The sequence below is a fragment of the Scleropages formosus genome, chromosome 17 (assembly GCF_900964775.1).
Source record: "Scleropages formosus chromosome 17, fSclFor1.1, whole genome shotgun sequence".
In the NCBI taxonomy this organism is placed as follows: Eukaryota; Metazoa; Chordata; class Actinopteri; order Osteoglossiformes; family Osteoglossidae; genus Scleropages; species Scleropages formosus.
This window is the reverse complement of record NC_041822.1, coordinates 19,656,240-19,669,273: the sequence shown is the minus strand read 5'-3', so window position 1 is coordinate 19,669,273 and position 13,034 is coordinate 19,656,240. Positions and strand designations below refer to the sequence as shown.

General features: G+C 40.6%; 1 protein-coding gene across 1 annotated transcript in view; it reads left to right on the top strand.

The window, feature by feature from the left end:
- The window catches only part of LOC108938147 (AT-rich interactive domain-containing protein 3A-like), a 42,873-nt gene extending 31,273 nt beyond the window's left edge, over positions 1–11,600 (top strand). The window contains exons 4-8 of the mRNA XM_018758509.2: positions 3,957–4,140; positions 5,232–5,464; positions 7,103–7,387; positions 8,558–8,647; positions 9,878–11,600. Of these exons, the coding sequence (XP_018614025.1) occupies positions 3,957–4,140; positions 5,232–5,464; positions 7,103–7,387; positions 8,558–8,647; positions 9,878–10,053 (968 nt within the window). The 3' untranslated portion in view covers positions 10,054–11,600. The remainder of the gene's footprint in view (positions 1–3,956; positions 4,141–5,231; positions 5,465–7,102; positions 7,388–8,557; positions 8,648–9,877) is intronic.
- The last annotated feature ends 1,434 nt before the right edge of the window (positions 11,601–13,034 follow it).

Genomic DNA, 13,034 nt, shown 5'->3' with positions numbered 1-13,034 from the left:
GGATAGAACAAAAGGTAGCTGAACATCTTTACTCTGGAGCTTGAGTCATTTTTCAAGAATATACTGTGGTATGAGCCTCTCTTACTTCATAGGCTCATGCGGTTTACACTTGTTTCACCTGTGGCCAACAAAGTTTCAGTTGTATTTTGTTGGGGGGGTTGACTTTTCCATTCCTCTTTATCTTTATCATAAGCTTTGCCCTGCTTTTATTTGCCGTCCTAAAATAAATAATATTGATCGCCGGTTACACGTTTTCCTTGCGCTCAGAGAGAACTACGGAGCAAAACTGCTGAAAAAAAATTGTCCTCATGAGGTAATTCTTGTGTTCGTGTGACAGCCGTGGTCATTTGGCGTATTACTTGGTTTGGAGCCGACACTCACATCACGCTCTCCCACTGCGGCAGTTGAAGGATCGCTGGCGAAACTGGTAGAGCTTGTTTGCTGTAATCTGCAATCACTCAGCGTCATAATGATCAACGGCATATCAGATAATGTGTGCTTGAAAAAAAAACCCGTACTCCCTTTTATTCTGTATATCTCTTTCAGGGGATCTGAGAGACAAAGGCATCACCCGGGGTATTGAATGTACATAAATCTCTTTAAAGAGCATTGTTCACGTTTACGTTCACATTCAGCCAGACAATGGTGCTCTCACAGCGGTCCTTTTTTTTGGGTGCCACACTTTTTTTTGGATGCCCTTTTTTCATTTTGATATATTATCGTTTTAAAGACCTTCATCGGGGATTTTTGGATGACAGTGGACATTGTTAAGGAGGTGGGGTTCTGACATTTCATCTACTCTTCAGTTCCATCTAACGTAGTTAAGAGCTCAGTCACAGCAGTGAGGAAATGGATACGTAGAGCTCTGACACTTGTAGATTGTTCTAGAAAACATACTTTATGTTGTCCGCAGAATCAGGTTAAAGTGCTTTAGAAGCATTCAGATTAAATGATTTTTCAGTACCATTTGGGGTTTCAATACTTCAGAATAAATGTAGAGTAACTGTACACAGTAGCTGCTCATAGAATTTATAGTGAATACAAAGGTTATTGTGACAGATAATGAGGGGAAGTTTATGGAGCAGACTGGAGATCAAGAGAGATGGTTTCAAAAGAGATATGTTTTGAGGCCTTTCTTGAATGTTGAGAAGGATTCAGCAGTGCTGAGGGAGAGAGGGAGTTCATTTCACCCCATTTCAGGCAAAATTAGTAGGTAGCATAACTGATGGAGCGTGTGCCTTTGAATTCAAAGTTGACAGGTTTGAATCCCACCTACTGTTGAAGAACCACTGAGCAACATAATTGCTCGATTAAGAAATGCTAAGCTCTATAAAATAGAGTAAATAATTGTAAGCTGTCTTGTTGAAAAGTGTTAGATAAATGTAAAATCAGGAGCCTTTAGGTTTTCAGTTTTGGACCTCTTATGCTTGGCACCACCTAGCAATTGGAAGTGGAGGAGCATAGCAGTCTGAGTGGGCCATATCAGGTAATAACGGAGCAAGGACTGATTTTATTATTTATTTATTTAGCTAGTACTTTTCTCCAATGCTGCTTACAATGTTCAATTTTACCCGATATTCTCTTCAGAGTGTTTTTATACAGTATTTGCAGCGAATGTAAATGACCAGTAAAAAGAGGACACATGCTTATTGGATGAATCAGTCAATCATTAGCATTTAGTAGAGCTTAGTAGAGTTTCTGAAAGTGACACTTTATGTTTTTAATCATTTCAAATTCTTATTCATTTTAATGTATGAACACTGACAGTAAATAAGTTATTAAATTAATTAGGTTTATTTATTATATCTGTATGTGAGGTTTTTACAGAGCCTAACATGCAAATAAATTCAGGGACATCTGTACAGGTGGTCCCCGATTTACGATGAGATTACGTTCTGCGAAACCCATCATAAATAGAAAATATCATAAGTCAAAAATGCATTTAATGCACCAAATGTATACCTTTGTGTGAGAAACTGGGAGATGCGGATCGCTGCTGCTGCCAAGCATCACGAAAGAGTTTTGCATCATATATCGCTGGCCTGGGATAAAAATCAAAATTCAAAATTCGTAGAATGGTTTCTACTGAATGTCTAATGCCAGCTCACCATCGTAAACTTGAAAAAAATTGCAGGTCGAACCATCATAAATCGGGGAGCACCTGTATCATTAAGTTTTTATTGATTTTGACATAGGATTAAATGTTATTTAGGATATACAAACAAGATAAATTACAGCAGACTTCCAGTTCCAGTGGAAGCGTAAATTGAGGAGCTAATGAATTTGATTGCCAGACTAGTTTAATTCAACTTACCTGGTTCATAATTTTACAAAATGGGCTTTGCTGTTTTGCACTTAAGCCAGCTATGTGTTCCATGTATGCAAGCTAATTTCACACACACACACACATTGTCCAAACCGCTTGTCCCATACGGGGTCACGGGGAGCTGGAGCCTAACCCGGCAACTCAGGGCATAAGGCTGGAGGGGGAGGGGACACACCCAGGACGGGACGCCAATCCGTCGCAAGGCACCCCAAGCGAGACTCGAACCCCAGACCCACCAGAGAGCAGGACCCGGTCCAACCCACTGCACACAGCATCTCCCTCAGCTAATCTCATTTTCTTTATTTTAATGCATGACTTTATTAAATGTGATCGCGAAGAAATACAGAAGACCGTGTAGAATAATAGCCGTGGGAGTGTCTGGGCTTGCATTAAGGCTAGAAGGTGCATTGAAGAGTTTAAAAGTGAGTTCGTCAAGAAACCTTTCAATTCCTTTCAGTCCTTAGCACTGGGAGTTCACTGTACTCCAATTCAGGGTGATGGATGGACTGTTTATGAGAAGATGAAAAAAAGCAGTGGACTTGTTTTAGATGCAGCTACTTAAGGCATAATGCAGACATTGTCTTCACAGACAGTGGGAATAAATCTTTCATTTTAATGGGGTTTCCCTGTTTGTATGTCAGGGCAACGAATTAAAGCTGTAATTACCAGGCTTAATTGATGTGTTTCCTAAGCCCTGTCTCTGTCCCCAACACACACACACACACCTCAGACTCTTTGTGTGCACCATGTTGCTGTTGTGTGCACCATATTTCAAAGATTATTGATCGCTATTATCCAAGACTTTGGACACAACTGAAGGCTAACATCGAAATGCAGGCTAATTATCTCTAGGTCACCCTTTCTGGTATTTTCACAAAGATGGAGCTCCTTATTCGTTCAGCCTGACGGTAAGTTAGTCATGCAGCTTATCTGAATGCAAATAAGAATTTAAACTAGGCCGAAAAGCGATTATAATGTTACGATCACTGCCGTTTCCTGTATGAAGCTTAATTTGGAAGCTGTCGAAGTTCTCAGTTCTCAGAAGCATCATGTCAGTATTTACCGCAAACTGGGAAACTAGTACTTGAGTGATCTTGTGGGTGGTGCAAGCAAAAGTCTTTTTTTGCAAGAAATGTAACAGATGTTTTTGAATTAACAACCCAGTCATACAGCTAAGTGTTCAGCAAGTCGTCCAACTTGACGACCTCTCTGTGTTGTGTGTTTCGATTAAATTTTAGCTGAGAAGCATATAGTACTGAGCCTTTGCAATTACCGTGAAAATGTAGGTTGAATGTGACGCTTGGTGTTTTTCAAGAATCAGAAGAATATTTCTGATTCTTATTTTGGATATAGCTGCAACTTAAAAAATTAAATTTTAAAGATTTATATTTCAGTGTCACTTCCATTTGTCACAAGTGAATGGCAAGTGATGCTCTTTCACATGTAATTCAATTTAATTCAAGATATAGATTTTTAATTTTAGTTGCCAAAGCAACAGTGCCCATTAGTAGAAGTGCAAAGCTACTTAATGTTTTGCTTCCTCCCAAGTATATTGGCTTTATAAGGAGCAGAGGTGCCCGTTGACAGACGGCAGTCAATGGCATTGATTGTGGGTGCTCCGTTTCTGCAGGAACCCCGGTGAATCGGATTCCCATCATGGCCAAGCAGGTGCTGGATCTCTACACTCTCTACAAGCTCGTCACAGAGAAGGGCGGCTTAGTGGAGGTCATCAATAAGAAGATATGGCGTGAGATAACCAGAGGACTCAGCCTCCCCACATCCATCACCAGTGCAGCCTTCACTCTTAGAACACAGTGAGTAGTGACCAGGTGGTCTAGAAGGGCAGAAGATACTCTGTGTCGATCATGAATGGTAGCGCTGTTGTCTCACAGCACCTGGGTTGTGCAAGAGAACATGGGTTTGATCCCTGCTCAGTCTGTATGGAGTTTGCATGTTCTCCCTGTGGATTCCCTCTGGGTGCTCTGGTTTCCTCCCACAGTCCAAAGACATGTTGTTCAGGTTCCCCCATAGTGTGTGAGTGACAGAGAGAGTGTGTGTGTTCCACTGATGTGTGGATCAGTGACCCAGTGTAAGTAGTGTATCTAGCAGTGTAAGTCACCATGGTGAATACGGTGTGTGGGCTGATAACACTACATAGTGTCCACTGGAAGTCGCTTTGGAGAAAAGTGTCTGCTAAATAAATAAATGTGATGTGTGAAACAGCATGTGCCTTTCATTTGGCACTGACCTCTCTTTCTGACCCAAAGATGGACATATATGACCTGACAGGTATTTAGAAATAATAGTCTATGGAAAATCACTACAAATTTACTATTAAAACACATACAAAGGACAACAGTTTGATTGACTCTCAGTTCCTCAGGTCAAAGCGACAACTGAAATAGCTTGGCATGCCTATTCCTTTAAAGACAGTGTTATTCTTTACGGTGTTAAAAGTCATTATGAACTGGCGTACCAGTTCTGCATTCACATGAGACGTGGTTTTAACGCATCCGGTCTTCACTGAAATTTAATAGAAGAGCTTCACTAATGTGGCTAATTACACCAATTACTTATGTGCACACCAGAATAAGGTTTTACCTGAGTGCTGCTATGTATCGCTTGTGTGCGATCGCTTTAACAATGTAATGTAATGCATAATGCATGACAAGCGTGTAAGAGCAAGATGGAGGAAGAAATTTGCGGTTTGTTCAACATCTACATTTAATGCATTTAATTGATTTAATCGGGACTGTCTAATGAAGGCAGTACGGTATAGCGCAAAACAAGTGCCATTGTAGAACAGTCTCCTTCTCTGAAGCTCCCAGTCATGTATTTCACCTGTTACATTGTGTTGAATTTTGTGATCCTACGTGAACTTTGCTTGTTACGCTCAATCTACCAGGTATATGAAGTACCTCTATCCATACGAATGTGAAAAGCGGGGTCTCAGCTCTCCCGAGGAGCTTCAAGCAGCTATCGACAGCAACCGGCGCGAGGGACGTAGGCAGAGTTACGGATCCACACTCTACAACTACTCCCCCGTGGGGGCAAGTAACATCCTTTTGCATTCTAAAGGACAGATGCCCCACATTGTCAACAACAGCCATCTGACCCTGGCCAAAGCAATAAAGCAAGGTAAGAGCAAGTCTGGAGGTTGTGTTGGCCATGGGTTGGTACAGAAGATGCAACATTACCATCATAACCTTGAGAGTTGAGCAGGCCAAATTAATGGTTTCATCTTTTCTTATTTTTTTCATTTTATTTGACAGCTTAGCTATGGCTGTTTTTTAAGCCCTAAGCTATGAGAAAATGTCCACTTAGAAATCATTTAAGGTAGTTTTGTCACTTTATATGTATTTTTCTAAATGACACAGTTAAGGTTACGCCCTCTGTGAACTGGTCTACCAGAAGGACAAAATGGATTGTTACTGATGATTTCCACATGAAATGAAAGTGTCAGATATCTGATATGAAAGGTTTTTAAAGTCGGTGTTGAGGTCATGCCAACATCAGTAGACAACGGAAATCATGGGTCAAGGTTGCGCTGTCATTGAAGCTCCTCTGGGGGCAATAGGTAGAACAGCAGTTAGGCCTGCTGCTTTGCTACCAGAAGGTCCTGAGTTTCTAGTTCTCTTGATCGAGGTCCTAACCCTGAATTAAGGCATAATTAACATTCTAACATTCTAAGCTGCCCTGAACAGGGGCGTCAACTAAATGAATAATTATTTGCCAGATACATTTGAACAGGAATACAATAGCACATGACATTCTACTCGAGTAGATGGAATGAGCAACTCATAAGGGCGCCTTTACAAAGACACAATATTAATGAATTACAAACAGAAGATGTGTTTTTATATTTGAAACTCGCAGAATTTCACAATGATTGCGAAGCCTTGTTTTTTGTAAGAGTGTCCCAGACTGGCCATCTGATGAAATGTGCTGGTTGTCTGGCAACCCCTACCAAGAGGAAACACCTTGAAGGACTTCCTCAAACTGTCCTGATTACTTTCCCACATCAGTTAGTCACTCACTGAAGGCTAATGAGTTCATAACATAGAAATACTACGGACAGCTGTATGTACATCTAAATTAACAGTCACAAAAATCACACCAGACACCATCTGGTACAGGCTGAACACAGTCATTGTGTACCTAATTGTTCTGACAGAATCTAATATCGTATTGTCTTAAAACAAATAATGTTTTACAGGACGTGAAACACTAAAAGTAGATTTTTATATCCTCCTGAGACAGTCATTCATTTTTGTCCTCTCTAGAGGGCATATGCTAGTAAGTGCATCTTTCAAAATGTTGTACTGGTGGATCTTAATTCTTTTATTACTCTTTTCGACCTTCAGTGCTTTAGAATGGTGTCATATATGATGGGTGGTGTGACTTGGATAATTTCCTGGAAATCCAAGAAATATATGACATATATGTTTTTACAGGAGGGGGTGCGGTGGTGCAGTGGGTTGGACCGCAGTCCTGCTTTCCGGTGGGTCTGGGGTTCGAGTCCCGCTTGGGGTGCCTTGCGACGGGCTGGCGTCCCGTCCTGGGTGTGTCCCCTTCCCCCTCCGGCCTTACGCCCTGTGTTGCCGGGTAGGCTCCGGTTCCCCGTGACCCCGTATGGGACAAGCGGTTCTGAAAATGTGTGTGTGTGTGTGTTTTTACAGGGTGATATGACTATAAAACTGATGTGATAGATTCTGAAGAACTGTGTCTGGAAAGAAATGTTCTATTGGTGACTTGTAAAATTTTCATTCTTTACAGAAGATGCGACGCTTTCCGACATCACAACCAATCATATCTACAAGCCCGGGTCACTTGCGGGACATCACGTTGCAATGGCCCAGGCAGCAGCTGCACGTGCTGCGCAGTCTGTGCAGTCGGTGTCCCTGGAGCAGCTGCGGGACTCCGTAGAGTGCAAGGAACCCCCTCAGAAGAAGATGCTCCTGATGGCCGAGGAGCAGCAGAGGATGGTTCAACGTGCCCTCCAGCGGAACCTGTTCTCCATGACAACGCAGCTGCCTGTCAATATAAAGCTGAACAGCAAAGGTGATTGAAGGGGGGGGGGGGTTCAGAGAAGATGCATTATACTAAATATTACACTGTCGTTTTGCTTCTGAAATGCATTAACCAGCCAATGCATGTAAAGTGTAGAAAATTTTTCAAAGAATTTTGATTTCATTTTCCTTCTTTTGTCTTGGGCAATCGTTGCTGCTGGCATGCATTTAAAATAATTGATAGTTAATGACACTGAACCATGCAGATAAAGGATTCATTTTTAACTCATTCATATTATAACAGATTTGGTGGCAATAAAATATGGCTGGTATGGTATATCTTTGGTATATCTGTAGTATAAAGTTGTTATGAAAAAACAGTGGATACTCAAAATATTGTAGCAGCCTTCACAAAGGTTTTGTCATGGACAGCTTTATAGAATTTCATGGCAAGAATTAAGTTACTCAAGTGCAGACAACCCATCCTGAAATGTGCAACTTGATATCTGCAGGTGTTGAGGAGAAGTGCAATTATGAGATCATCAGCAGAGAAATCGATTTCTCCGCCATGGATTGAAATGTATATGGATCCAATTTGCCTGATTTACAACCAGCAATAAATCATACATTTACTAATAATAACTTAATAACTGGAAAATGAAATATGACCTATAACATCTGTTTGTTCACACGCCAGCTATCCTAGCAAATTTCACAAAATGTAGATTATACAATATGTAGAAAATATATTTCGTGCTCAGCATAGACATAAATGTAAATGCTGGCGATCCTGATAATAATTTTCTGTATAGCACTGCTCTGGAATACTTTTATGAAAATAAATAAATGTAACTATTAATTAATTAAATATAAATAATCTTTTTTGATGGGTAATTCTAAATATGAAACGGCTTCTTTTCTTTTGACAACGCAGCAGTTTACTTATTATGAGTTGAAGATGTATAGTTTGTAAAATACATACTGGTTCAAGCAACAAATATGAGTTGTGATATGAAGTGTGAGTGGCTGTCGATACCAAAAAGCACTGATGGGTTTTACTTCGTTGGCTGTTTTTCCCTCCATCTGTTAATTGAGTGCTTCTCACCTCGTCATTCGTCAGTTATCACCGATATTCTCCCGCACCTTTCCCTCGCTTCTTGTGTTTGCTGTCAAACTCATGTATTGAGTTTTCCTTTCTCCCTTCTGTACCCCTCTCTGACAGATGACAGGCAGGAGGCTGCATTGAACCTGTCTACCAGTGGCATTAGCAGCATCAACATGTCAATAGAAATAAATGGAGTTGTCTACACAGGTAAATAGAGGGCTGCTTGCCGATGTAATTGCGGGCAGGAAGTTCGATAAGTTATAGCAGCATTTTTGCTCTTATTCTTCCGCGCAATTTGATGTCTTTGCCGTAAAATCCATTGTGATGAAATGGTACCCTGACATTTTTTTTTTTTTTTTTTTTAAAAAAGTTAAATACTGTGAAATTTTTCATCTCAGTCTAAGTCTCAGATTTCTTGTTTTACGGTCCAAGGGAAACACCTGTTCTTTGCCGAGATCCACACTGAGCCACTGAACTGGGGTTTATAATTACATTTACATTTCATAGAAAATGCAATTTGTGCATTACCTTTTACCTTCTGATAGACAATACCTGTTGCCCCATTGGTCTGTAAGGTATTTTCAGAGGAAACCTTGTTCAAGTGTCCTGCATATCTCAATGCGTGATACACATAATACTGTACTTTGAGTAAAATCATTGGTATTAGAGCATGTCCAGTGGACATGACAAATTGACTTCAGTCCACTTATGTACACATCCGGACCCATCACACACACACACACACACACACTGTCTGAACCGCTTGTCCCATATGGGGTTGCGGGGAGCCAGAGCCTGGCCCAGCAACACAGGGCGAAGGGACACACCCAGGACGGGACACCAGTCCGTCGCAAGGCACCCCAAGCGGGACTTGAACCCACTGCACCATCTTTATTCTCTATTTCATTGTTTGATGGTTTAATACATATGCAGAATTGTTTTGGGAAATTGTAGCAGTTTAGGCAAAGTGCCCAGTCTAAGAGCGGCATAACACTTCTACAAGCTGCATGTCATCCTACATGAATGCTTCAGTTTGCAGCCATAGATGTATTATGGAGGACTCATGCATCTTTTGGTCGCTGACCCAAGGGGTACCTCACAACATAAACATAAGGATCTAAACATATGTACTAAATAAACATTTATAAATTATACACGCACAGTCTGAAACCGCTTGTCCCAAAGCGCTCTAGTGGTCTTTATGACATAGCAGCAGAGTCTACGGTTTTCATTTCTTTTCATTGTCTTTTGGCTGTCAAAAAGGGAGCGGTTGGTATATTGGTTAGTTGCTGTGTTTGGATCCAAGTTGTAGGTTTAAATCCCAGCTACTGTTGTTACGTTGCACACAGTACCTAACATATATTGTTTCAATTGTTTTTAATTAATGGGACTAACTAACCATTCCCCTTTGGTGTGACTCTTTCCTGCTGATCCCAGGTGTCCTGTTTGCTCGGAAACCAGCCACCTCAGGACTAAATGGAAACCAGGGAACCAGCCACACCAGCTATCAGGGAAAGACCGGGGCAGGGCAGCCAGCATGCCTTAAGCATTGTTCCTCCTCTTCGTCCTTATCTGCGGCCAGCGGACTATCCTCCAGCAGCCCCTCACCCTGAACACCCAGTAACCCTCTATGCAGTGCAGCCATTGTTCCAGTGAAAAGCCAGTCCCTAACAGCTTTTAACAGGACATTATAAACCACCCTTATTTTTCCAGCAAAGAAGTGGCCAGGACTAAAGGTCTGCACACCCAGAAGGAAAAGCCCAGATAAAGCAGACCATGAACTCTCAGCTCTCCCACTGTAAACTGGGAGGGTTTACTACTAAGGAGGCATCTGGAACTTCTTGATTTGTTGTTATTTTCGCCTAGCACTGCGATGGCTGTGGTCGGCCGTTTGCAGTTTTGTTGTCTCCATTTCCTCTATGACTCTGGATGCATTCATCAGATGAACTTCGCAATGTTAAAAATGACATCAGATGAGGCATCAAAGGAAAAAGCCAGAAGTTGCTGCTCTCTGCTGATACCAAAGAAAGCTCAAATAAATTGTGGCATATTTATGTAACATAGTTCTCAATGGATCAAAATTGTTAAAAACGTTTTAGAGTACATTTTAGCAGCAAGACTTTACTTTTGTCATCAGCAGCTGGTTCATGCAAGATCTTTATTTACTACAGGCCAAGTGTAGAGTTCCTAGTCAACACTGACAGCTGCTATGAGGACAAGGCATCAGAACAGGACAGAGAGGGTGAGATCCCCGTAATGGGAGACGTTCTGTTGGCTCTGTGTTGTGTTCCTGGAAGGGATTTCACTGATTTCATTCCAACTGTTATTCAGTTTAATTTCTGTGTAGTGCTCTTCTCAAAAAAGTGACGCAGAGCACTGAACAATACAACATGTATGACTGAGCCAAGTGACAATAAAGAGAACGCAAAGAGAAAACATGTTAATGTACTGATCTGAAGTAAGCCATCTGACAGCTGAGGAGAGGAAAACAAAAAAAAACTCCCTGCTCAAGAAATTAAAGAAACTAAGAAAATAAACGTCTGGAGGTCCAAGTACCAGTCGTTGGCCAAAACTCCTGCATGTTCGAGTGTATTAAAATGTACACTGGTATGTTTAGCATAATGAGTGTAAAATAACCAGATTGATTACTGTAAACAGATTGGCATGGCAACAGGCATGGTGGTTGGAGCAGCAGCACTAATGTTTCTTCCCGTTCTAACAAAGTTTGGTGTGATACTAGAACACGGACTGTGCTTCACAACCTGTGGTTGGTGGGAATTCAAGCTGAATTTTTTCGTCACAATATGATACATAGGCGATAGAATGCCTTTTTTTCAGATACATTGTGTGCTATATTTTAACCAAAATACGTTTAGTAGATAAAGACTCAAAATCATTTTGTCCACCCACTCTTTGCTGAGGAAATTCCTGATTGTCTATTAATATGGAAAACAAAAAAAAAATAACTATGAGCAATATCATTAATAACATTATTATTAACAATAATACAACTATTAATATTTGGAATAGTGTGGTAGTGTTCTGGATGATGTCAAGCTAAAAACAGTTCAGTGATTATAGGCAAAACACAACTTGTTTACACACACACATTGGCTGAAGCTGCCCATCCCAAGCAGGGTCGCAGCAAAGCGGAGCCTAACCTGGCAACACGGGGTGCAGGGGGGAGGACACACCCAAGACGGGACGCCCGTCCATCACAAGGCGCCCCAAGCGGGACTCGAACCTCAGACCCGCCTGAGAGCAAGACCCGGCCAAACCCACTGTGTCACCGCACCCCCGCACAACTAGTTTAGCATTAAATAATGAAATAGATAGCTGGTTTAGAATACAGGTGGTCCCCGACTTACAATGGTTTGACTTACGATGGTTCAACTTACTATTTTTTCGACTTTGCAGTAGTGAGCTGCCGATAGATGTTCAGCAGAAACTGTACTTCGAATTTTGAATTTTGATTTTTTTTCCCAGGCAAGCGATATGCGGAGCGATACTCTCTCGCGATGCTGGGCAGCAGCATCCGATCTGCGAGCTGTGTATTAGTTGTATTAAATGCACTTTCGACTTACGATATTTTTGACTTACGATGGGTTTCGCGGAACATAACCCCGTCATAAGTCAGGGACCACCTGCACATAAACAAAGGAACCGCATGTTTTTAATCAAAGAAGTGAGGGCATCAAGTGGCTTTTATTGTAAATAGATTTTACTTTTCACTTTGTTGGTGCACTTGTGTTCAAGATGTGAGGTAGTGTCTTACTTTGCAATTGTTCTTTGCTCCTCTACAAAAAAATTTGGAAAAAAATTAAATGTTTTAAAGATTTATTATTTCTTAAGTTTGTTTTTTACTGTAAGCTGTATTTATTTATTACTTTATTATTTGTCCACACTGAGGTTGTAAACATTATGTAAGTTCCTTTGACGTTTTATTGTAAATATGACAGATACCTCATGAATTTACCTGTATATGAATAGTAGAGATACCTCGTAATTTTATTTCTGTTACTTTTTATAACAAAGCCACTTGAAAATCAATGTTTGTTTCATTTGTTGGATTTTTTAATAGTTACAATTTTAATACCAAAGAAGGGAATATTATTAAATGATATAATACATAATATCTAATAAGTGCATCTACCTCATTTTTATCAGACTGTGCCAACAAACATAATATTAATTGTAGGCTTCAGGTCCTCAGATGGTAATAACTGAACACATGAAGTTCACGTTCATGGATCATCCAGAGTGAGAAACAGCCTATTTGCATTGTCCTTATTTTTTATGAAGACATAATAATGTACTGAAAGTTTATGTCCACGTTGCCATGTTCAAGCTAATCTAATCACTTGCTCTTGTAATTTAAGAAGATGAAAAATATGAGGCTGTTAAGTATATCGTAACACGTCTCTATGCTTCTGTATTTTCTCGTGTTTCACAATGACTACTTTTCCTGTTCTCAGTTTGCAAAGTGTTTATACTTAAAGTAATAATTTCCAGGAACTGGCCCAGTTTTAGAAGCCAACATTTAAATGATTGAGCATTTTTATTCAGCCATAACCGGAACATCGCTTAGTTCTGT